Raw genomic sequence first — 25460 nt, forward strand, 5'->3', positions numbered from 1 at the left:
GTGGTACAACCATCCAGCAATTTCCCTAGGCCTTGGATTTACAAGCTGTTTTTGAGTCTTCCCTTTCTACCACAGTCCCCACCCAGTATATCAGCAAGCTCTATTTGATTAAAATCTATTTCACAAATGATGGCTCTTGTCATGTCTGCCACAATCATACTCAAAGCCACCTAAACAGCAAATGCCTGAAACCCCCTATGTGATTTCCTGTCTTCACTCTTTTTCCTACAATCTATTCCTCACAAGGTGCCCGGAGTGATCAATCTAACACAAAATGATGTAATATTTAGGGGAAAAATGTGTTTTTCTCTTAAGCATTATCATGTATTTAACTTTTTCCCTAGTTACTGAGGCTTTAGCTTCTTGGGGGGTGATTTTTATTGTTACTGAAAGAATGTGAATAGAGGAAAAGAGTGTACATTAAGCTTTTGAAATAAAAAGTAGGGCTTTGAAGTGAAAAAACAGCCTTGAAATACAAGCTGTCTTGATATAGGAGTTTTTGGATTCCTGTATCCTTTCCTTCTATGTATGTCACACCCAAAGGAACCAGCTTATTGAGTTCTCCCATAAAAAGAAAAGTTGGGGCAAAAAGGGAGGTCAGAAAAAGCTAGGACACAGATGGTATTGTGCTAAGTGAAATAAGTCAGACTGAGACAGACAAATACAATATAATTTCACTTACCGTGCAATCTAAAATACAAAACAAATGAATAAACAAATAAAAAACAGAATCAGACCTACAAATACAGAGAACAAACTGATGGTTGCCACAGGGGTGGGGGTGGAGGTATGGGCAAAATGAGTGAAGGGGTGTGGGAGATACAGGCTTCCAGTTATGGAATGAATAAGCCATGGGAATAAGAGGCACAGCATAGGAAATATGGTCAATGGTATTGTAATAGTGCTGTATGGCCACACAGTTGCTACACTTGTGGTAAGCATCACATAATGCATAGAGTTGTCAAATCACTAAGTTGTGGGGGGAGCGCCTGGGTGGCTCAGTCAGTTAAGCATCCAACTCTTGATTTCAGGTCAGGTCATGATCTCATGGTTTGTGAGATCAAGCCCTGCATCGGGCTCTGCACTGATAGTGTGGAGCTGGCTTGGGATCCTCTTTCACCCTCTTTCTCTGCCCCTCCCACTATGCTCTGTCTCCTCTCTCTGTCTCTCTCTGCCTTTCAAAATAAATACATAAAAAGCATTTTTTTTAAAAAAAATCATTAAGCTGTGCACCAAAAACGAATGTAACATTGTGTGTCAACCATACTAAAATTTAAGGTAAATAGGGACCGTCTGGAAATTAAATTTTCATTAGCCCTATTTTTGCAAATATCCTCAGTATAAAAGAAAGATCTGGGTCTTTTGATGACAAAGAAAATGCATCTTGCCATTGTGCTTAACTCTTCTTTGCATTCAAGCCATGCTAATAGAGGTAATAAAAGTGAAAGTAACAACCATATGCAAAGATGTCATCTCTCACCAAGTTTTCTGGGGAAGAAGCACTGTGACTCTCCTCCACTGCGTGAACTCACTAGCATGGTAAATACTTGCTGATGTGAATTCTTGACAACTTGGCATACTTGGAAGGCATTCCTAAAAGAGAGGGAGGCAAAAATTAAACTCAGCTTCTGTTTCCTCCAGGGGCATATGTTTACTCACTCACCATAAGTGAAAAAGGCCTTAGAGAAATCTAATGTCATTTTCTTAACCATGTGCAATATGGATGCAGTCCATGATTTTCCCTTCTCTGAGGCTAAAATATTTGGGAAATAATGGGAACAAGTGCCACCATGAAATTAAATGTCTTTTAATCCTAATCCTCACATATAAACATGGAAATGGATCAGGACCCATTTTTGTGACCTGTTATCATAACATTGGCATTTGGTAGAATTATTCTATTCACTGTGTTATTTATGCATTATTGCAATGTCAGATCTCTGTGTGTATGTATAAAGAAGTACACTTTATCCTAAGAAACTATATTTTTGTATTTCTTTTTTTTTTTAAGGTAAGACATGTCATATTCTTAATATGGTCTACCTACAAGTAAAGAGACTTAGAAAAGAACAGATGAAGATATATTACAGGGATAGAGAAGAAAGAGATGTATTTATGGAGGAAGAGGGTTAGAGAAAATAATATTCAAAACATCATCATCCTAGAGTATCCGGTCCTGAAGTTATTCCCGTTTCTTTTTTATTTTCAATTACCTTTTGGTATCTGCCAGTGCAGAATGTGGAAATCCTTATTGCTGCCTGTGTCAATTCTAAGTTATAAATAATATTGTTCCTTTTCAACCAAACTTAAACTTTTGAAACTGTAATTCTCTGCTTCCTCTGTAAAAAGAAGCCTACTCATCACAAGTGTTAGAGAAAACAGACCTACCTCTTGGACCAGGTGCCAGGTGAGGCCATGATTGGTTGAGTACTCCAGTTTCACCTGGTTGTCCATGTGTGGAGTGTATTTCTGGCCACAGCCCATCACCAAACTGAACTGAATCATATAGGATGCTCCTATCTGCATTGATTGTGTTTCCACATAGCGCATGCTTGAGGCAAGTTTAGAATCTCCCGTGAAACTGAAAGACAGGAGTGGGAATCAGAAGATTAAAACATGATGAGTTAAGGGAGAATTAAGCTCTTCATTTCATACCATACACCAAAATAACTTAAATATTTTTTAAATTTTTAATTTTTTTTAATTAGAGAGAGTGAGACAGTGTGAGTGAGCACATGGGGGAGAGGCAGAGGGAGGGGAGGGGGGGAGAGAGACAGAGATAGAGAGAGAGGGAGAATTCCAAGCAGGCTCTGTGCTCAGTGTGGAGCCCAATGTGGGGCTCCATCCCATGACTCTGGGATCATGACCTGAGTGGAAATCAAGAGTCGGATGCTCAACTGACTGGGTCGCCCAGGCGCCCCATACATCAAAATAATTTAATTTTACTTATTTAAATCTTGCCAAGCTCTAGAATGGATTTTAGTCAATCTAATAAATGTAATTTAAAATAATCTGCCCATCAAAGAAGCAATATATTTTTTAAACTTAATAGCTGGAGCTGTCAAATATATTTGAAAATGGGTACTCACTCATATATTGTTCATGAGTATAAACCCTTTGACTCATTAATCTCACTTCTTAGAATTTATCTGAAGGAAATAATCCTAAATTCAAGGACAGCTTTATAAAATATGATTAATATTGCAGGTTTCCTTATAATAGTAATTGGTAACCATTTCAACATCAAACTACAAAATGGAAATGGAATACTTAAGTAAACTGGTATAGCCACTTGACAGATTATCCATATTTCAAATATTTATTAAGGTAATAAAATCAAATTAACATGCTTATGAAAAAATACATTTTTTAAAACCCACAAAGAAATTCACCAGAATGTTTGCAGTGGCTATGTTTGGTGGTGGGAAACTAGACAGTTTACAACTTTTCTTTTGCATTTCTTAGTTTCCAAACAGTCTTCAATGTTCGGGCATTAAATACTGAAAACATCATGGTGTAGTTTTAATGACTGTGCCTAAAGTCAGTAGAATTTTACTGGGTACCAACTGAGTACTATGTAATTGTAAACTGTCTGAAGACAGGCACAATTACTTTTTTAGAGCAAGTTGCTCAAGGAATTTATAATCCATTAGAGGAGATTAAAATATGGACACATTTTCACTGTGGTTAATATGGGTAAATGTAATAAGGATCCCAGGGTTGACCACACTGGGGTTTGTCTGCCACAATATTTAGTATTGCCACCCTGAAGTAGGTCCAGTAGTTCTGTGAGTTCTACTCATCACAGTAGTTCCTGTGAGTCAGGGGGCTTAGCTGACATAGAAAAGGGAATGATGCAACACTCAGTGACATCTTTGAGGTATTTGATATTTTTTCTTATTTATCCTTTGCTGAATCAGCAAAATAAGGAGTAACTACACTGCCTTGCTTCTTGAAGACATTAACATGTTATTTAAAGATGTTGGGGTGCCTGGGTGGCTCAGTTGATTAAGCGTCTGACTCTTGACTTCGGCTCGGGTCATGATCTAATGGTTCGTGAGACTGAGCCCCACATGGGGTTCTGGGCTGACAGCACTGAGCCTGCTTGGGATTCTCTCTCTCTCTCTCTCTCTCTCTCTCTCTCTCTGACCCTCACCTGCTTGCTCTTTCTCTCTTTCAAAACAAATAAAAATAAACTTATAAAAAAGATGTTATTTAAAGATGGGACATTGTCTATAAAGAGGATTGACATGGGTTTGGGCTCAAGGTTATAAAATGCAAGAAGCGTTTTCCTAACAATGACTAAGTACTCTTTAACAGTTTTAAATTAAGCTTTTTTACACTTGGACAATGAATAGAGGAATAAAGTGTTTAAGAGCCCCAAACTCTGCTTTAGCTGAATGGTCAATAAAAGGAAGAGAAAAGTCATATTCATAATTGCTGGTATTAAATATCCACTGTTTACAACTTGTTTATCATTAATAATAAAGATGCCCATCCTTTGTTGATTCTAGGCGATATCCTCAGGCTGTGTTAAGCTAATATCCATGTTATCTTTCTTAGTTCCATCCTTAAAATAACTCTGTGAAGTAGGAATAATATCTCTAGGCAACAAATGTGGCAAAGGGGATAGTAAATGGTAGAGACTCAGTGAGAAATCAGCTTTGCCCAACTCTAAAACCACTTAACCAATATACTCTCTCTCTGTCCTATTACTATAAGATGGAGAAAAAAAACAGTTTTTAATAACTTTCATATATAGTTAATTTAAAAATCATTAACTTTCAGTTACTGTGTAATGATACTTTGGTGTTAGAGATCTAAAACCATGATTGCTGCTGTGTGATATGCTACATAGGATGCAATCTAGAAAACATAAAGCTGCAGAATGCAATTTTTAGCAATATTACAAAAGAAAAGAATCAACATAGAATAAAAACACTAGTAAGCCCTACAGGCACAAACTTGTCTACATAAATTCCAGAGTCTTTTAAGTAAGCAAAAAAAAAAAAAAAAAAAAAAAAAATCCTGACTGCTTCTCTCCGTGAGAAATAAATGTTGCTTTTAACTTCAAGGGTTAAATGCACTTTCTAGTATGCTGTATGAGGAGATAATTAGAGGCAGGCAACTAATTAGTCATTTGAATTGTTTACTTAAAAGGTACACTGTACATCCTGGGCATCTGGGAAAAGCCACATGGTGCAGGGCAGTACATGAGACTCATGGTCTGCAATCCACAGAGAGCCACTAGAACTTTCTCACCCATGTCCTGTAGAGTATTTCCCCACCACAGCATTTCTGAAATAATTTAAGATTATTTTCACAATCAGCTCCTTCTTCTCCTCAGAGATGGTTTCCTGTCCTTGCAATTCCAAGAGAAACAGAAAGAAATGCTGTATTTTGCATCTTTTTCATGGTTACAATCAACCATGAACCTGGTTCAAGATAGCAAGTACTCAAACCTGAGAAGTATGTGGTCTGTGAGCTACCCTCACGATAACTGCTTTTAAAGGTCCCAAGACACCAAGAAAGAAACAATATAAAAATTATATAAAAGGACAAGTCTAGGGGCACCTGGTTAGTTCAGTTGGTACAGCATGGCACTGATCTTGGTGTTGTGAATTTGAGCTCCACATTGGGTGCAGAGATTACTTAAAAATAAAATCTTAAATTTTGGAAAAAAGGACAAGAGTCTAAATGAAGACTGTTAAACAGGGACAATAAAATTCTTACTTAGAACTGATATCTGTTCCACTGGTAGTTGTGTCTTTTCTTCTTGTTTTTGTTGTAAGCTAAAGATGAATGGATTTCTAATCGATACACCTGCCATACTTCATGGTGCCATATGATACCTATCCTGATGTCTTAATTGGAAGCAAAATAACACAAGAGAAGCACAGACATCTATGCCTTAAAACTCTGACCATTCATAGTAAGAGTTCACTCAGTTGTTTACCATCCATACTACAAGTTCACTCATGCTTTATTCAGGACTGGCTGAAAGCCAGTGATATTAGGTCAGCGTTTTCTCTCCTGAATATGCTGATGTTCTTACTCAGCTGGAGTTTTAGAGGAGAGAATTTCACAGTCTGCCATCCTTTAATTGATAAAACTGTTCCTCTTTGTTGCTTGTGTAATTCAGCATAGGTTCACAAAGGTAAAAATGAAGCTGAACTCTGTAACAATCAGAGAAACAAAAAATAGTCCACATCACCCTTTTGGGGAGAAATTCTGGAGACAGAATACATTGGAAACCAGGAGGCTTAGTTTCATTTGTGCTGATCTGCAAGAGTGCCTCAAAAATAAAGGGACAATAAAAATGCTCCTGCATCTAATTACAAGATTTAATGAGAGAATGTGGATAATTCTTTCCACTAGGACAAGATTACCTCCCTGTGTCTTTTCATTCTACCACCAAGAAGGCTAGTAGGCTCTCTATTATGCCCCTGGTAAAATGGATAACACTATAATGTAACTCATGTTTCCATAGTTCTTTCTCTTTCTTTCTTTCTTTCTTTCTTTCTTTCTTTCTTTCTTTCTTTCTTTCTTTCCCTCCCTCCTTCCTTCCTCCCTCCCTCCCTCCCTAGTCAGTGCACATGCACACAAAGGGGGAGAAGGGCAAAGGAGAGAGAGAGAGAGAGAGAGAATCATAAGCAGGCTCCATGCTCAGCACAGAGCCTGATGTGGGGCTCAATGTGGGGCTTGATGTGGGGCTTGATCCCATGAGCCTGGAATCATGACCTGAGCTGAAATCAAGAGTTGGATGCTCAACCAACTGAGCCACCCAGATGCCCATTTCCATAGTTCTATACTTAGTTCATAGTATAGTTCCTTTGCCTCCTCCTCTCTTGTTAATCTCACAGATAGCTGAGGATCTGTTTTCCTGACTAGGTTGGAAGCCTCTCTGCAAGAGGAGATCATATCTTGTTCATCCCTGTATCCCCTAAAGCACTCAGAACCTTCTGTACCTCACAGAAGCACCCCGTGTTGTTGCAGGACATCATGGTTTTCCAACAGCTAGGTTACTTTATTTATTGAGTTGAGGCCATTTGGAAGGCTATCATGGATCCTTAACACTGTGTAATGGAGATAAAAAAAAAACCCAGAGGCTGAGTTGCTGACTCCAGGGTCACACAGTTACTAAAAAGCTAGCAACTAGGCCTTCTGATCTCTACTTTGATGTCCTTTCCTCTATACCATGTCCATTAAAGGCACTTAAAGAATGTTAAATAAAATGAGCACATGAGTGAGGTTTCTCAATTGGGCAGAAGGCAAGTTTTACAAAACCATAGTTCCTTACATGCGGTAATGAACACAAAGTTTTTAAGTTATTCTCACTTAAAGAAATCACTCTTCCTGCATTTCCCCAGAAACTCTTTCAAATCTCCATAAAAAAAGGTTCTTTTATATGAAAGGCAGATACACATAGCCAACACAAAGTGAGAGAATACCCCTCTCTCCCCCCCCACACACAAAGTTCCTTCAAGGCAAATTCACCTAGGGACTGAGCCATTTTCAACAATTGATCCCATTTCTTTAAGAATAGTTTGATAAGTTAGACAACAGTGTCTGAAGTCTCACTACCAATATGCCACAAGAGAAGACAATGCACCAGTATTTACATTTCTTAAAAACTGAAGCAATACTCAACTATTTTCAAGGACCCCACAGAGAAGAATACCTCTGCAGGGCTCATTTCCATAACAGAAGAGCAACTCAAAGCTGGTTTTGGTTGGATGCCATTCAAAAGTATATTCATCTGCAAAACGACATGTAAATGAATCTAAACCTCTCTAATATCATCTCTTCTTGGGTTTTGTTTTTGTATCAAAGAAACGTTTGCTGGAGTTGACAATCTTGTTGATATTATGGAATTAAAGGAGGCATTTTTAATTCACTTGTTATTTCTAGAATGTTATGTATCAAAACAGAAATAACCATGCTATCTTAGTGGATTATACAAAGTTTACATTTACTGGAAACAACAATCTGACAATAAAGAAGTTTTTGGTTTTTTTTAAGTAAAAATTTGCAGTCCAACTACCTAAAGATGATCACTGCTAACATTTTCGTATAAATACTTCCAGACTTCCTTATGTTTATACACACATAAACACTCACTTTCCTTTCTTTATTTTTTCTTTTTTTAAAGTTTCTTTATTCTGAAAGAGAGAGCCTATGCAAGGGGAGGGGCAGAGAGAGAGGAGAGACAGAATTCCAACCAGGTTCTCAGCAGACTGCACAGAGCTGTACGCAGGGCTCGAACCCCATGATCATGAGATCACAACCTGAGCCGAAATCAAGAGTCAGACACTGAACTGACTGAGCCATCCAGGCACCCTCACTTCTCTTTCTTTTAAAAAAATTATTACAAAATCATAATAAACCTGTTCTTTTTTTCTTTTTACAACTATTTCATTGACATCTTTCCATATTGAAAAAATGTTGAGAATAAGCCAATCTCCAATTATGGAACTCTCTGGAGGTTGCTTCCATTTTTCACTGCTATAAACAATGTTTCTATAATATGCATCCTTATATATCTTTGTGTACTGGTCCAATTATTTCCTTAAGATAGATTCCTAGAAGCAGAATTGCTGGGTCAAAGCAAATTTTAAAAATGAGCATTTACTGCGAAGTTGCCCTTCAAAAAAGTTGTAGTGGGAAATATAGCCTTCCAGTTATGGAATGAATAAGTCACAGGAATAAAAGGCACATCATAGTGAACATAGTCAATGATACTATAACAGTGTTGTATGGTGACAGACGGTAGCTATACTTGTGGTAAGGATAGCATAATGTATAGAGAAGCTGAATCACTTTGTTGTATACGTGAAACTAATGTAAGTAACACTGTGTGTCAACCATACTCAAATTAAAAACAAAATTAAGAGCTTGTGGATTTCGAAATAGCTAGGGCACTCCTTATTTTATCTTGTTGAATTGGCAATCAAAGGTGAGGCAAGAGGAAAAAATACATGAGGAATCTTTGAAATTCTTTTTTTACCCTTCCAACTATGTGCAGCCATGTACATTATTTACAGTGTAGTTAAGCAGGGTCATTTTAGGACTTTTAAAGGATCTTCAGGCCCACGGGTAGCTGTTGGTTACGTGTCCAGCTTTGGCTCAAGTCATGATCTTGCGGTTCATGACTTCAAGCCCCGTGATGGGCTCTGTACTGACAGCTGAGCCTGGAGCCTGCTTCAGATTGTGTCTCCCTCTCTCTCTGCCCCTCCCCTGCCGCAAAATAAATAAACATTAAAAAAAATGTAAGACTTTTAATCTTTGGAAATTCAATTACACATCATGGCAAACATATTAAAATACACCCACATCCATTATATATTTTTCATTACAAAAACCTCCAAATAGATTTTATAATTTTGCCTTTAAATTTTATTTGCTACTAGTGATGCATGTAATTTATGTTTGGTTGTAATTATTCAGCACATTCAGGAATCTGACCAAAAAATTATTTCCAATATCATGAAATTTTATGAATATTTAAATTTAGCAGTTAAGGGAGTTAACATATATTGTGTTTTGTAGATATTTAATTTAAATTTATTAATCCTACTTTTGCAATTTGCTTATCATATTTTTGAGATAATATTCATTTCCTCAGTTCCTGGACTTTTTCCAGGCCCCTGAAAAGCTTTGAGGCCCTGGCATGTGCCCAAAATGACTAATGAAAGAACTTCCTAGGAAGAGGCAGAGAGAATGTAAAGAAAGGTATTAGAAGAAGAAAGAGCTTGACTTGGTGGGAGTAGAGAGAAGGAAGACCACGGTGGTTGGGATGGTCAACTGGACCAGGTCACCCCGGGCCTACCATGGAGATTTCATGAACTGCTGTCCATAGAAAGTAATTTTCTCAGCCTATTGAACTTCTACTTCAACAAACCACACATACCATGAATCTAAACCATCAAATGTAGAATTCTCTGGTTAATTTCTTTCGTGGTGTGTTTACTCACTTACTTCCAAAATCTCACTTAGCTACTACTTAGTCCAAATGAAGATTTTTTAGGGAAATCTAACTTTGGAGAAATAAATGACTTAAAAATCAACCATGTGGACATCAACAGGACATGAGTCTTGGCATATGGCTATTTTATTCATTTCTTTGGCAGGTCCTATGGCTTTGTCCTTCAATATATATCTTCAAGTGGTCCATTTCTCCACTACATCATTCTGTTCCTAGCATCATTATAAGCACATGTAGATGACACTGTTAGCCTCCAAGCTGAGCTCCTTCTACTGCTTCACCTGTTACCCTCTATCATCTGTTCTCCAAAAAGCAGCCACAATTATTTTTTAAATATAATCACATTATATTACTCCTCTGCTACAAATTATTTACTCACTTCCCATAACACTTAGGATAAATTCCAAATTGCTATATTGCTCTATAAGGTACTAATATAATCTATCTCCTTCCTGCCTCAGGGCCTTTGCTCTTGCTGTTCTCTCCACCTGTGATGCTTTCCTTGCACCCTTTTACATCATTGTCTTTCATTCTTCTGCCCTGTTCTAATGCCTCCAGGAGGGCTTTACTGACTATCTTACCTAAAAAAGTTTCACTCTTATGTGAAACTTAATCACTTATGCTACCTCACGTTCCATTCATTTATTCTCACAGCACAAACCACTTCCTGAAATATTATTATGCATGATTACTTGTTTACTGTTGTTATTCCCCTCCAGAATGTAAGCTCTGCAAATAAAAGACTTTTCTATCTTCATCTCTAAAGCCTACTGTGCTTCCTCCAGCACAAATAGTGCCAGTAGTGCAATCGCTATCCAGTCAAATGTATAAATTAGTCTATCAGTGAATGAAAAACTTCATGTAATGAAATCCTTATGTTGAAAAAGCCTAAAAAGTAGACTCTATTTTAGAAAGTCATTTATAAATCTATTTAGGGGAATGTTCAATTATATTACCAGTTTGTTGGAGGCACTGATACTCCTGGGTACTGAAAGTACTCTTTAAATAGCTGCTGAAAAAAGCAGTAAGTGACTTTTCAGTTTGTTACTCAATATATTTACTTTATCTATCTGCTAAGCTTCCTGGAACAATCATTTACTGTGAAATGGTGGTTGAAGTGGCTCTTGGGAGCCACCTCACCCCAAATAGCTTCCTTCAGCACACAATTTAAATTGATTTACTGTTCTTTGTAATTGTCCCTGTAAGGAATAATCCCAAGAAAACTCTAGGCTTACTAGTAAACTATTTAAACTGACAAAATCTCTACAAAAGATATAGGTTGATGTTCATGAAAGAAAATCCTAAAGAAATTCACTTGGCTGTGTCTTCTAATGGAAGAAGCTGGTGGCATTGATAAAATTGAGATTGCAAATTCATGAGAACACTCAGGTTTCCCTGACTGCTTTCAACATTACTGAGAATGATTTTTGTGAGGAAGAAGAAAATGGCACAATATTACCAGCCCTGGACCAAGATCAGGAATTCTCCAAACTGCTTACCAAAAGAATACTAAGGCCCCATAACTTCCAAGCCAAGGACCAAATCTTAAAGGGTAACTTCTTTAAGAACTCCTATGACTTGGCATACCACAGGTGTAAAGCCTTTTAGACTGAACATTAATAAAATTTTTGACAAATCAAAAAAAAATTAGGCTTTTCCAACATGAGGATTTCATTACATGGGACACTCACCCTAAAGCTGTTCTCTTCCTTTTATACCTCTATTTTCCTGCATCTCCAGGGCTGACCATGCCACCTGGGGCTCGTGTGAAAAACCAGGCTTCCCAAGTCCTCCAGCACAACACTAAATACCACATAATGTTATCCTTTTTTCTCATGCCTGTTGTTATTCACAGCTAATTTCACTTCTTGTGTGTTGCTCTTTTATTTTCTCTCTACTTTCAGGACAAACCTAAGGAAATATCTCTCCCTAAAAACTGACCCTAACATGACAAGTGCTATTTATTTTCTTGTATAAAGAAAAGGGAGAGCTTTTTCTTTCTTTTAAATTTTAAATTTATTTATTTATTTTGAGAGAGAGAGAATGCGCGACAGAGTGAGCAGGGGAGGGATAGAGAGGGGGAGAGAGAGAATCCCAAGTGGGTTCTATGCTGACAGCACAGAGCCCGACATGGGCTCCACCTCGCAAACGGTGAGATCATGACCTGAGCTGAAATCAAGAGTCGGACACTTAACTGACTAAGCCACCCAGGTGTCCCAAGAAAATAGAGAGCTTCAATTAAAAAAACAAAATTAGACATAACAAGGAATGAGTAACTTCTGTTTTAACACCCATGAAAGTACCTAGGAAGGCTTTCAACATTTCTATGTCTCATTGGTCTCTAAATCTTCTTTTAATTAAATCTGCTTCTCCTCAAGCGTCATGAAAAATGAAAACTATAGCTTTTCTTTTTTCTATTTTTTTTACTTTTATGTTTTTCTATCTATTTTACTTTAACTTTTGCTAGTTTTTATTGAGATAATTGACATACCCTGTTGTATTAGTATACAACACAATGAGTTGATATATGTATTTACAGTGAAATGATCACCACAATGTTTAGTTGACATCAAATCACTTCACATAGCTACAATTTTTTTTTCCTTATGAAGAGAATTTTAAGATCTACTCTCTTAGCAACTCTCAAATATACAATACAAGCATACCTTGTTTTATTATGCTTTCCTTTATTGTACTTCCCAGATATGTTTTTTTGGTTTGTTTGTTTGTTTTAAACAAATTGAAGATTGTGGCAATCCTGTGTCAAGTGAAGTTCTACTGGAGCCATTTTTCCAGTGGCATTCGCTCATTTGGTGTCTCTTTGTCACATTTTGGTAATTCTCACAATATTTCAAGCTTTATTATTATTAATAGATTTGTTGTAGTGATCTGTGATCAGTGATAATGATTTACTGAAAGCTCAGAGGATGGTTATCATTTTTTAGCAATAAAATATTTTCAAATTAAGGTAAGTACATTGTTTTTTATTATTATTTTTTTTTAATCTTTTTTCAACGTTTTTTATTTATTTTTGGGACAGAGAGAGACAGAGCATGAACGGGGGAGGGGCAGAGAGAGAGGGAGACACAGAATCGGAAACAGGCTCCAGGCTCCGAGCCATCGGCCCAGAGCCTGACGCGGGGCTCGAACTCACGGACCGCGAGATCGTGACCTGGCTGAAGTCGGACGCTTAACCGACTGCGCCACCCAGGCGCCCCAGTACATTGTTTTTTAGATATAATACTATTTATTTCACACTTAATATGCTAAGTATAATGTAATCATAACTTTTATATGCACTGGGAAACCAAAAAATTCATGTGAGTTGCTTTTTTGAGATATTTGCTTCATTGTGGTGGTCTGGAACTAAACCTGCAGTATATCTGAGGTATGCCTGTATGGTACTATTAACTCTAGTCATCATGCTGTATGTTAAACCCGTAGAACTTATTTATATTATAACTGAAAATTTGTGCCTTTTGACCACCTACACCCATTTCATCCACTCCTGCCCCCCTCAGCCACCACACCACTAGTAATTACCAATATGCTCTCTGTGTCCGTGAGTTAGTTTTTTTCAAGGTCAATCCAAGTTACTATGAATGGCAGGATTTCCTTTTCTTTTCTGACTGAAAATATTTTATTGTACGTATAAACCACATTTTCTTTATCCATTCATCCATGGATGGACACTTAGGTTGTTTCCATGTCTTGGATATTATAAATAACGCTGCCATGAAACATGAGAATACATGTATCTTCTAAGAAAATGATTCCATTTCTTTAGATATATATTCAGGAGTGGAATTACTGGATCATATGGTAGTTCTATTTTTAATTTTCTGAAGAACCTCCATACTGTTTTTCATAGTGGCTGCACCAATTTACATGTCCACCAACAGAGCACAAGAGTTCCCTTTTCTCCACATCCTCATCAACACTTGTTATTTTTTGTCTTTGTGATACCAGCCATTCTAACAGGTGTGAGGTGATATCTCATTGTGGTTTTCATTTGCACTTCTCAGATGATTAGTGATTTGTGCACCTTTGCACACCTGTTGGCCATTTGCATGTATTTCTTGGAAAAATATCTATTTACTTCCTCTGCCTATTTTTAATCATCTTATTTTTTTTTTGCCATTGAGTTGTATGTATTCTTCATTCATTTTAAATATTAACTCCCTGTTGGATATACGATTTGCAAATATTTTTCCCCATTCCATAGATTGATGGTTTTCTTGGCTGTGAAGAAATCTTTTAGTATTATATAGTCTCACTTGTTGATTTTTTATTTTGTTTCCTTTGGTTGGTGTCATATCCCCAAAAATCACTGCAAAGATCTATGTCAAGATGCTTACCATCTATATTTTCTTCTAGGGGTTTTATGGTTTCAGGTCTTATGTTTGAGTTTTTAATTCATATTTTGAGTTATTTTGTGTATGGTATAAGATAGTGGCCCAGTTTCATTCTTTTGCGTGTAGCTGTCCAGTTTTTAAATATTATTTACTTAAGGAACTGTCCTTTCCTCATTGAACATTCTTGGCTCTTTTGTAAAAAATGATTTTTTTTTAATGTTTATTTATTTTTGAGAGAGACAGAGACAGAATGCGAGTGGGTTAGGGGCAGAGAAAGAGGGAGACACAGAATCCGAAGCAGGCCCCAGGCTCTGAGCTGTCAGCACAGAGCCCGATGTGGGGCTCAAATTCTAGAGCCGTGAGATCATGACCCGAGCCGAAGTCCAATGCCCAACTGACTGAGCCACCCAGGCGCTCCTGAATATTTTTTTACACCCATGCATGGGTTTATTTCTAAGCAATCTATCCTGTTCTTTGTAGATCTATGTGTCTGTTTTCATGCCAATACCATACTATTATGATTACTGTGCCTTTGTAATACAGTTTGAAACCAGGAAGTATAATGCCCCCAGATTTGTTCTTCTTTCTCATGAGTGCTTTGGTTATATTGCTCAGATTGCTTTTGGGGTCTTTTGTGGTTCCATAAAAATTATAGGATTGTTTGTTCCATTTCTTTGGAAAATGTCATTGGAATTTCAATTGGGATTGCATTAAATCTGTAGATTGCTTTGACTACTATGGGCATGTAAACAATATTAATTCTTCCAATCTATAAACATGGAGTGTCTTTGTATTTATTCGTGTCTTCTACAATTTCTTTCATCATTATCTTATTGGATTTCAATGGACCTGTCTTTCACCTCCTTGGTTAAATTTGTTCCTAGGTATTTTATTCTTTTTGATGCAATTGTCAATGGGACTGTTTTCTTAACTTCTCATTCTGCTAGTTCATTTTTAGTATATAAACAATTGATTTTTTATCCTGCAGCATTACTGAATTTGTTTACCAGTTCTTACAGTTTATTGGTGAAGTCTTTAAAGTTCTTACAGTTTATTGGTGAAGTCTTTAAAGTTCTTACAGTTTATTGGTGAAGTCTTTAAAGTGTGTGTGTATATATATATACGTATATATATGATATCATATGCAAATAGAGACAATTTTACTTCTTCCTTTCTGATTTGGAGTCTTTTAGTTCTTTTTCTTTTTTTAATTGCTCCCACAAGGACCTCTAGTACTATACTGAATAAAAGTGGCAAGAGTGAGCATCCTTGTCTTGTTACTGATCTTACAGGAAAAGTTTCAGCTTCTCACCATAAAGTATGATATTAGCTGTGAGCTTCTCAGATATGGCCTTTATTATGTTGAGGTACATTCCACCTATACCCAATTTGTTGAGAGTTTTTATGATAAATGGATGATGAATTTTGCCAAATGTTTTTTCTGCATCTATTGAGATGATCATATGATTTTTATCCTTACTTTTGTTTGTGGTAGGTACATCACAGTGATTGATTTGCACAGGTGGAACCATCCTTGCATCCCTGGAATAAATCCCATGTAATCACGGTGTATGATTCTTTCAATGTATTGTTGAATTCAGTTTTCAAATATTTGGTGAAAATTTTAGCATCTGTGTTCATCATGGATATTGGCCTGTGATTTTCTTTTCTTGCAGTGTCTTTGTCTGGTTTTGGTATCAAGGTAATGCTGGCCTCATAAGATGAGTTTGGAAGTGTTCCATCCTCTTCTATTTTGGGGAAGAGTTTGAGAAGAATTAATGTTACTTATTCTGTAAATGTTTAGTAGATTCATTAGTGAATCTGTCTGGTCCTGGACTTGTGTTTGTTGGGAAGTTTTTGATTATGGATTCAATCTCCTTACTAGTAATTGTCTGTTCAGATGTTCTACTTCTTCATGATTTAGTTTTGGTGAGTTGAATGTTTCCAGGAACTTATCTTTCTTTTAGGTTGTCTAATTTGTTGGTATATAATTGTTTACAGTTCTCTTATGATCCTTTTTATTTCTGTGGTATCAGTTGTAATCCCTCTTCAATTCCAATTCCTTTTTTTTTTCTTTCTTTCTTTTTTTGGGGAGAGGGGAGTCTAGCTAAAGGTTTGCCTGTTTCATTTATCTTTTCAAAAAGCCACTCTTGCTTTCATTGATTGACTTTTCTACTGTCTTTTTAATCTCTATTTCATTTATTTCTGCTCTGATCTTTGTTATTTCCTTCATTCTGCTAACTTTGGGCTTAGTTTTTCTTTGTCTGCTTCTTTGAAGTGTAAGTTAGGTTGTTTACCTGAGATCTTTCTTGTTTCTTAATGTAAGCATTTATTGCTATGAATTTTTTTTTGCACTGTTTTTTGCTGCATCTCATACATTTTGGTATGCTGTAATTCCATTTTCATTTGTCTCAAGATATTTTTTAATTTTTCTTTTGATCTTCTTGACCCATTGATTGTTATTTAATCTCCACACTTAAGAGTTTTCTAATTTTCTCCTTGCAAATAATTTCTAGTATCAAACCATTGTGGTAGAAAAAGTTGCTTGATATAATTTCAATCTTCTTAAATTTATTAAGACCTGTTTTGTGGCCTAACATATAATCTATCCTGGAGAATATTTTAGAGTATTTTGTGTGTGCTTGATAAGAATACGTATTCTTTGCTTTGGGATGGAATGTTCTGTAAATATCTGTTAAGTCCATCTAGCCTAGTGTGTCTTAGATTCAATATTTTCCTATTGATATTCTGTCTGGATGCTCTATCCATTGTTGTAAGTGGGTTAAGCCCTCTATTATTATTATTTTCTATTTCTTCCTTAAGGTCAGTTAATATTTGCTTTAAATATTTAGGTCCTCTTATGTTGGGCACATAGATATTTACCAACATTATATTCACTTTTTGGATTGGCCCCTTTCTCATTATATAGTGACCTTTTCTGTCTCTTATTACAGTTTTTCCCCTAAAGCATATTTTGTCTGATATAAGTATAGCTAAACCTGCTTTCTTTTGGCTTCTACCTGTATGGAATATCTTTTCCATCCCCTCACATTCAGTCTGTGTGTGGTCTCAAAGCTAAAATCAGTCTCCTGTAGGCAGCATATAGTTGGATCTTATTTTTTTTTATTCAATCAGCCACTCAATGTCATTTGATTGGAACACTTAGTCCATTTACATTTAAAGTAATTACTGATAGGTATGGACTTATTATTGTCATTTGTTAATTGTTTTCCAGCTATTTTTAATTCATTAGTTTGTTTTTTCTTAATTTTCATTCTTTTCCTTTGTGATTTAGTAACTTTCCATAGTGGTATGCTTAGATTCCTTTCTCTTTCTCTTTTGTGTATTTACTATACAGGTTTTTGCTTTGTTGGTACCACAAGGCTTACATAAAACATCTTATATTTGTAATAGTCTATTTTAATCTGCTAATAACTTAGGTTTGAATGTATACTAGAGAGCTCCACATTTTTACTCCCTCTACCCACGTTTTATGTTTTTGATTTTATGATTCGCATCTTTTTATCTTGAGTAGCCCTTAACAAATTATTATATCATTATTTTTGCTACTTTTGTCTTTGAATATTCATTCTAGGTTTATAAATGATTTAACTACCATCACTACCATATTTCAGTATTCTGAATTTAACCATATACCTTCCTTTACCAATGAGATTTATATTTTCAAAGATTCTTCTGTTACTAATTAGTGCCCTTTTGCTTCAGCTTTCAAAATTTCCTTTAATATTTCTTGTAAGGCCTGCCTAGTGGTGCTGAACTCCTTCAGCTTTTTTTTAATTTTTAAGTAGGCCCCATACCCAATGTGGGGTTTGAACTCACAACCCTGAGATCAAGAGTCTCACGCTCTACTGGCTGAACCAGCAAGGCACCCCTGAACTCCTTCAGCTTTTGCTTGTCTGGAAAACTATCTCTGCTATTAAAACCAACTGCCAATTCTAATATGCTATAACAACCATCCCTTGCAGTTGTATACATTTTGACACCGAAACCTTATATATATGACAGCAATGTCCTTACCACCTGTATACCTCACCAGATTAGACAGAGGAATGTCAATGTCCCTTGGTAATGTCACTAATAGTATTAGTCAGATAATATTTAATAAACCTCAATTAAAATGATGCCTTTAGTGATCTTAAAATATATATAAGAAGTTTTAAAGGCTATTTTTAGAACATAAAGCAGATAGAGGTTCTGATAGCAGATACCATGCATGGAAGAAAGGAAAGTACTACAAATAATTAAAAGCAATTCATTTCTCTACAGAAAAAAAGAGCTCTATGATGACACACTGTAAAGTGATTTATAGTATACTGACTGTAATTCTTCTAATGAAAAAGCAATTGTCCAAGTTTTCCCTGGAGAACACTCAGCAGCAACAATCCATGCACATGGGAAGTCATGAGTTAGAAAATGAGAACCACATGAACTCACAGCTGGGAAAAGCCAACAATAATTAATTTAACACCAGCCATTTGTAGAGAACATGTATACATTTCAAAATTTCCCTTGAGAGAAAGAGGGTCATTGAAGGTTTGAGGCTACATACTTAACATCTTCAAAGAATGTTTAGTTAATAAGGTAATATGCTCCAAAGGTCTTACACTAAAATTATAACATTTTAGGACTAGAGGTTAGGATAAATAGTTGGCCAATACCATCACTTGAATTTCAATATTGTAACAAGTGTTTCTGAAACACACTGCCAAAGTGAGTTCATGTTGAACTTGAACAATATATTCCTCAACAGCAGCAAAGAGAAAACAACGTCATTAAAAGGGACTTTATTCTGACTCATTGGCTAAGAAAATGGGAACAGTTTGAGATCTTCCACATTGTTTCATTTTAATGAGCAGCAAGAATTTTTCATGTCCTTATTAAAGTGGTTAATGTATTTCTCTAGTCTCATTATCACTGCCAGAGTGTACTCTGTTGTTTCATAACCAAGACAACTCCTTCGCGTTTCAGAGAAGATCAGAAAGTCAAATCTGGTTGCTCACATGTGGTTGTTAATAAAACTCCCACGGTGCTGTTTAAGGTGCCCATGGGGATTGTACAATTATTTATATTTTCTTATGGTTTTCTATAATTACTGTGATTGTATTTTCACAAAGTAAATGTATCTCCACCAATTAAAGCAGTGGTGGGTTAAGAATATTCATCAGACTTGTGTGAAAGGATATTGTTCTTAGGGTTTTGATCAAAGCACAGAAATTAAACTGCTGTTATCATGCATTCAACCCAAGTGTTGAATTAAAATGCTCAGCAACTTTGGAGTTTATTTGAGCAGATGTTAACTATTTATGAAAATAAACACGATACAGGACTTGCATTCATGATATGACTCTTTGTTGTATTAAAAGTGCTGGAAAAAAATTACCACACAAATCTTGAGGGATACGGTTTATGGTGTATGACCGACTTGAACTGCTGTTAATTCAGGTCGATTTAAATTTTCAGAAGCATATAATTCTAAGAAATCTCATTTTGGCTTACATCTTTGTATCTTCTTATTTTACGTCACCTCTTTGTTTTCTGTGAAGGGTCTAGGACTAAGAAAGAATGTCCATAAAAACCAGCATTGGAGGCTATCAGATAGAAAACACGTAATATAACCTTTCATACTTTGCCATATAGAAATTTCATTCTATCTAGTTCCACAGTGCTTGCAGCAAAAGTGACCAGATGCACTTCCATTCCATTAGCTGTCATTTTGATGCTAGAATTTTAGCCTGCTGTGTATGAGATGTGAGTTCCATGCACAATTCCCATCAAAGGTAATTTTCTGTGCAACGGTGTGTAAAATTTACCTCTCATTATGATAAGGTCACCGATGGGTCATTTATGATATGCTCTCTGGAGACAACTGCAGTGAAGAGCTTTCGGTGATATTCGTCTGGAGAAATTAAATTGGTCTGACCATGACTCCACAGAAAGTAAAACTCTCTTAGAAAATTATTCCTCAATCATGTTTAAAGTCCCGAAGGGACCCACAGAGGGGCAGTTTGCACACTGGTGCAGGCTATGGGTTTTGGAATAATGTAGACTTGAGTTTTAATCTAGAGTCCCTGAGCCTAGAAGCCCTACATAATCCGGCCTCTGCACAACTCTTGGTGTCTATTCCTCACCTTTGCTCCCTCCCTCCCTGGGCTTCCTGATCCTTGAATATACCATGGTCACTCTCACTTCTGGAGTCTTTGCACTGTAAATTTTCCTAGTTGGAATGTTCTTCCATCAGATCATCATGTGGCTAGAATTTCCTTTTTCTTCTCTATTCTAATCAGTGGACTATATCATATCCACCATCTGAACTATCTGAACATAGTCTCCTCCTTTGTACCTTAGGTAGCCACCTCCCAACTCCAGTTAATCACTATTGTGTCATCCTACTGATGTTCTTGAAGTACTAATCACAGTCTTAAATTACTTATTTACTGATTATTGTATAATTAAGCTTGCATTTGCCTATAGGGGGGTTAAATCTAAGATGGGTTATCTTGACTAGGATATCCCACAATCCTGAAACCCCAACAACATTAACTATATGAGTTACTGGTCCAACATTGCTTAATAAGATGGATTTAGAAGGAGATCTTAGTTAATAAATTAAAGATGAAAAAACCTCCTGGACTTTATGTAAGACAGCATGAAAACAGAACTACTCATGAGAAGTAGTATTTTAATAAAATAGTCATTAGAGTGATTTCACATTTTACCATGATCGTGGTGGGCCTCCATGAAGGGAGAATATGGTAGTGACTTTAGTTATTAACACTTTTTAAAGAGGGGTTTTATATGTAACTGTGGGAAATAAAAATTTGAGATGAAAAACTATGGTGAAATTTTACATTTATTTAAATCTATCAGTATTTTGTTTTCAGTTCTGCTTCCCAAGGTATCTTACCTGTAGACATAATAATGACTTTTGAAATGGTTCGTATTCAGTAAATATTTGTCAGCAAATGAGTAAGAGCTGGGTGAACCAGAAGATCATTCTTATGTTCCAATCCTTAATATAAATTATAACAACAGCAGAGATGAAATTCTTACCAAAGTGTCCAGTCGTGGCCACAGTACGGCTGAACATTTCCAAGGTAGAATCCCAGAGACTGAGTGACCTCCACAAGATTGGTAAAGTCGAGGCTAATGCTGTTGAAAAGGACAGATGTCATGATAATCTCATCAATGGCCCATACATCTTCTCCTTGCAAAGAATGATACGGTTGCCACCATCTGAACTGGATTCCAAACTGTCTTGCATCATCTGGTAACTCTACGGAGATTATTCTAAAAATAAATAAATAAATAAAAGTAAAAATTCAGATTACTTTGGTATCTTAAAATACAAACGTTCACAACAGCATATTTTTTCCCGTAGTATAGCATTAAAAAAATAGTTCTCCCACTATTATAAACATTCTTTTGAGATTTCCAATTTCCTGTCTGACTCAAACGAAGTCTTCCAAACCCATCAAAAAATGTGACTGCTTGCATTCATCTGCTTTCAGAAAAGCTAACTCAATAAAACACAGTTGTTGTCAAAGTGGCAGGATTTGTCTTAGTCTGAAAAAGGAGCTTGGGCATCTTGTTACACATATTACAGTTTGAGGCTGGTTGGAACTGCGGCCCTTCCTAATTCCCGTCAGTTGAACACAGTGTATGAGGTGACTTGCTGTGTCATGGTGGCCATGACAACAAACCTGTATGTGACAAATGGGGAAGAAAATTAAGAATAATATCTAATTTCCAGGAGCAATTACTGTACACAGCAGCAGGAACCATACATTAATTGCCACTGCAACGACATCTGCTTGAAAGCTCCATAAATCACATTCCATGCTGCTCACATCCATACACAAGGTGAGACATGAAGCAAATGGCAAATGGAACATTTGTCTCCATCAATGTACAATTAAACACCAGGAGAGGTGTTAGCAGTAAACACATGCTAAAGGGACTGAGTCTTTTTCCTAGTGAGCAAAGGAAAGCTCCCTAAGACAGGTGACTAGTTGGGTAACTTAGAAACAAATTATTTAAAAACTTCAGTGTCTAAGGCTGGAATGAATTAGAAATTAGACTGATTTTCATATTTGTATTGTGTTTCTTCTTATTGTGTCAAGAAATGTTAAAACCATGGAAATGTAATTTCTTATGTAGAGTTATTAAAAATAATGCCTATTTTCTCTTTAAATAATTTGTATATGGAAATATGGGATAGAATAACATGATCTTCATCACTATTAATTATACAAATGACCAGTAAAAAACAGGCAGAATTTTTTGCAATGGGAGAAACGTACTTTTCAAATAAGGAAAAATCATTATTCAAATATAGAAATATAAATTTAAAAACAGTGCTTAAATTAAAAAGACAGAGCAGTAATTTTTATGGTTTTTAAATACTTTTAAATACTTTTGGTCTTAAAAACTTTAAATCTGTGAATTTTTTTTACCCATGTGAATTTATTAGAAGGAAAGAATAAAATTTAAATTGAGTATTTTAGTAATTTTCACTTTAATTTCTTTCTTTTTTTTTTTTTAATTTATTTTTGGGACAGAGAGAGACATAGCATGAACAGGGGAGGGGCAGAGAGAGAGGGAGACACAGAATCGGAAACAGGCTCCAGGCTCCAAGCCATCAGCCCAGAGCCTGACGTGGGGCTCGAACTCACGGACCGCGAGATCGTGACCTGGCTGAAGTCGGACGCTTAACCGACTGTGCCACCCAGGCGCCCCTCACTTTAATTTCTAAATATTTTTATTAAATAGTCAAATAACTATATTTATTTATATTAACATACCAAATATGTAAAGAAATTAATTAAACTATATTCAAACTGGCTCAATAATGAAAAAAATCATGCATTAATTTAATCATTTAATTTGATCATCATGTTATTAGAAAATTATAATTTTCCTTTATAATAATTTTAAAAGCAGTTACTATTCTCTGATGAAAATAAATATAATTTAAAAATAACAACTGAGGGGTGCCTGGGTGGCTCAGGTGGTTGACTGTTCAACTCTTGATTTCAGGTCAGGTCATGATCCTAGGGCTGTGGGATCAAGCCTTATGTCAGACTCTGTGCCAAGCATGGAGCCTGCTTGGGATTCTCTCTCTCTCTCTCTCTCTCTCTCTCTCTCTCTCTCTCTCTCTCTCCCCACCTCAGCCCCTTTCCCCAGCTTATATGTGTGCACTGTCTTTCTTTAAAAAAACCCCAAAAACCAAAAAACTGAAAAGTAGAATTTTTCAGGCAACTTTAAAGTTTATTTTCCTTTATTTTCTTATTTTAGTGCATATACATACATGTGTGTGATAACAGTAATTGAAATGACCAATATTTTCCTTGGCAATGGTATTAAGACTACAGGTCTGTAATCAGACTGTTGGGTTAAAGTCCCCACTCTGACACCTAATGGTTAATAACTTTGCAGCTGCAGGGAAGGTACTCAACTTCTATGTTCCTCAGCACCTTCATCTGTGAAGTTGGAATAATGTCCTTATGCCAAAGTCAGATACACTTTTTGGTTTTTCACTATCATGTCTTAGCATCTAGAATAGTATCTGGCACACATCAAAAACTCAACAAATTCTTGCTGCATAAATGAAGTACACGTTGTCACTATACCCTGATAGAAATTTGAATACTGAGACACAAAAAGGTTGAATATTCTCTCTAATGTTAAGCAGCTTTTAAGTGGCAATGCCAGGAGCTGCATCTAGACAGCATGGCTCTTGAGCCTGTACTCTTAACAATTACTTCCTATCATGAGGTGGGGTGGGAATCTCTGTTTCCACCACTCTGCATATGGCATCAGCTCATTACAATACCTTTGGAACCATTTGATCAGAAGATTCCTGGATGGGAACCCAGGGATTTGGGTCAACTTTCTGTATCGTTCTTCCTTTTGGGGTAGATACTAAGCTCATAAATTTTTGTAATCAAATACAGCAATCAAAACAAAAATAAAATAAAAATAGGCTTTATAAAAATTTTAGAATAAGAAACAAGCCCTATAATTAAGACAAATCTAGAATAATTTTAGTTTCAGCAGTGATATAAAGTTTTACATTGAAAATGCCAATTAGTTCACAACGTTCTAGTCAGTTTGAATTAAAAGATTAACTTAGATAAATGTATAGGCTTTAAAATTTATAAATAGAAAGCAGACAGAGTTCTTTTACTTACTGAGTGACTCATAGGGAAAAGAATTATTAGAAATTGGCTGGAAGTAACAGTGGTTAGCTAACTAGAATATCTAATTTATGGGTCATACTTCATTTTGGAACAGCCATGGCAGGAAGGGACAATATGGAATTGACAGTAGTTACAGACAGCAATTTAGACTGAAGAAAACACAGCAAATGGCTAAAGGCATCAAGATACATTTAACTCTCCTGTGAAGAATTTACATGGTTTGTATTATTTATCATGTAAAATATAATTTAGTATCCAGAATAGATCAAATTCTACTTCTGCCATGTCACTTTTATTAATATTTGTAAGAAAGAGGGGGATGGAGGAAGAGTCTCACGGGCAGACACACATACAATTGAAAATAAAAGTGTTCTTGACACCTCTACCATGTTCTCTTTTAAAAAAAAATCTCCACTCGGATCTTAATCTTTCAAGCTATGCACATACCTAGTTCTGGAAAGCCATGTTGATTCTGCTTAGAAGAAAAATGTTGCTGTCAAATGGCAGGCAAGATTAAATGCACCTTTGCAATAGCACATTTAATGTGTAATTATTTTTCATATCAACAAAGATTAATTAAATTTCATGATAAAGATTGATTATTGAATTTTGGAGCTGTCCATCTTTGTTAGAAAAAATTGTGTTTTAGACCAAGTTAACTTAGGACAGTGATATTTTCGTCCTGCTTTCATTATTATCAACCTGCTTTTCATTTAATTGTCTTTTAATGTTTTCTATGGAGAGTCTGTGAAGTGTGTTTTTGGTATTCATATTGTCTACTGAATGAGAAAGTTGAGGTTAGCCTTTCACTTACTTTTACAGGGAACACTCAACACATCTCATGTGTTTTTAAATTTTATAATGTAAACAATTACAACTCATGACAGTTGTTAGCTATTT

At 36.0% G+C, this 25460-nt stretch overlaps 1 protein-coding gene across 3 annotated transcripts in view; it reads right to left on the reverse strand.

The window, feature by feature from the left end:
* Positions 1 to 25460, reverse strand: part of RELN (reelin) — a 537501-nt gene that overhangs the window by 145069 nt on the left and 366972 nt on the right. For all 3 annotated transcript variants that reach the window (XM_058725343.1, XM_058725345.1, XM_058725342.1), the window contains exons 20-22: positions 21412 to 21648; positions 2389 to 2581; positions 1481 to 1593 (exon numbers count right to left, since the gene is read on the reverse strand). In XM_058725343.1, coding sequence (XP_058581326.1) covers positions 1481 to 1593; positions 2389 to 2581; positions 21412 to 21648 — 543 coding nt within the window. The remainder of the gene's footprint in view (positions 1 to 1480; positions 1594 to 2388; positions 2582 to 21411; positions 21649 to 25460) is intronic.

Source organism: Neofelis nebulosa, chromosome 4 (assembly GCF_028018385.1).
Source record: "Neofelis nebulosa isolate mNeoNeb1 chromosome 4, mNeoNeb1.pri, whole genome shotgun sequence".
Lineage (NCBI taxonomy): Eukaryota > Metazoa > Chordata > Mammalia > Carnivora > Felidae > Neofelis > Neofelis nebulosa.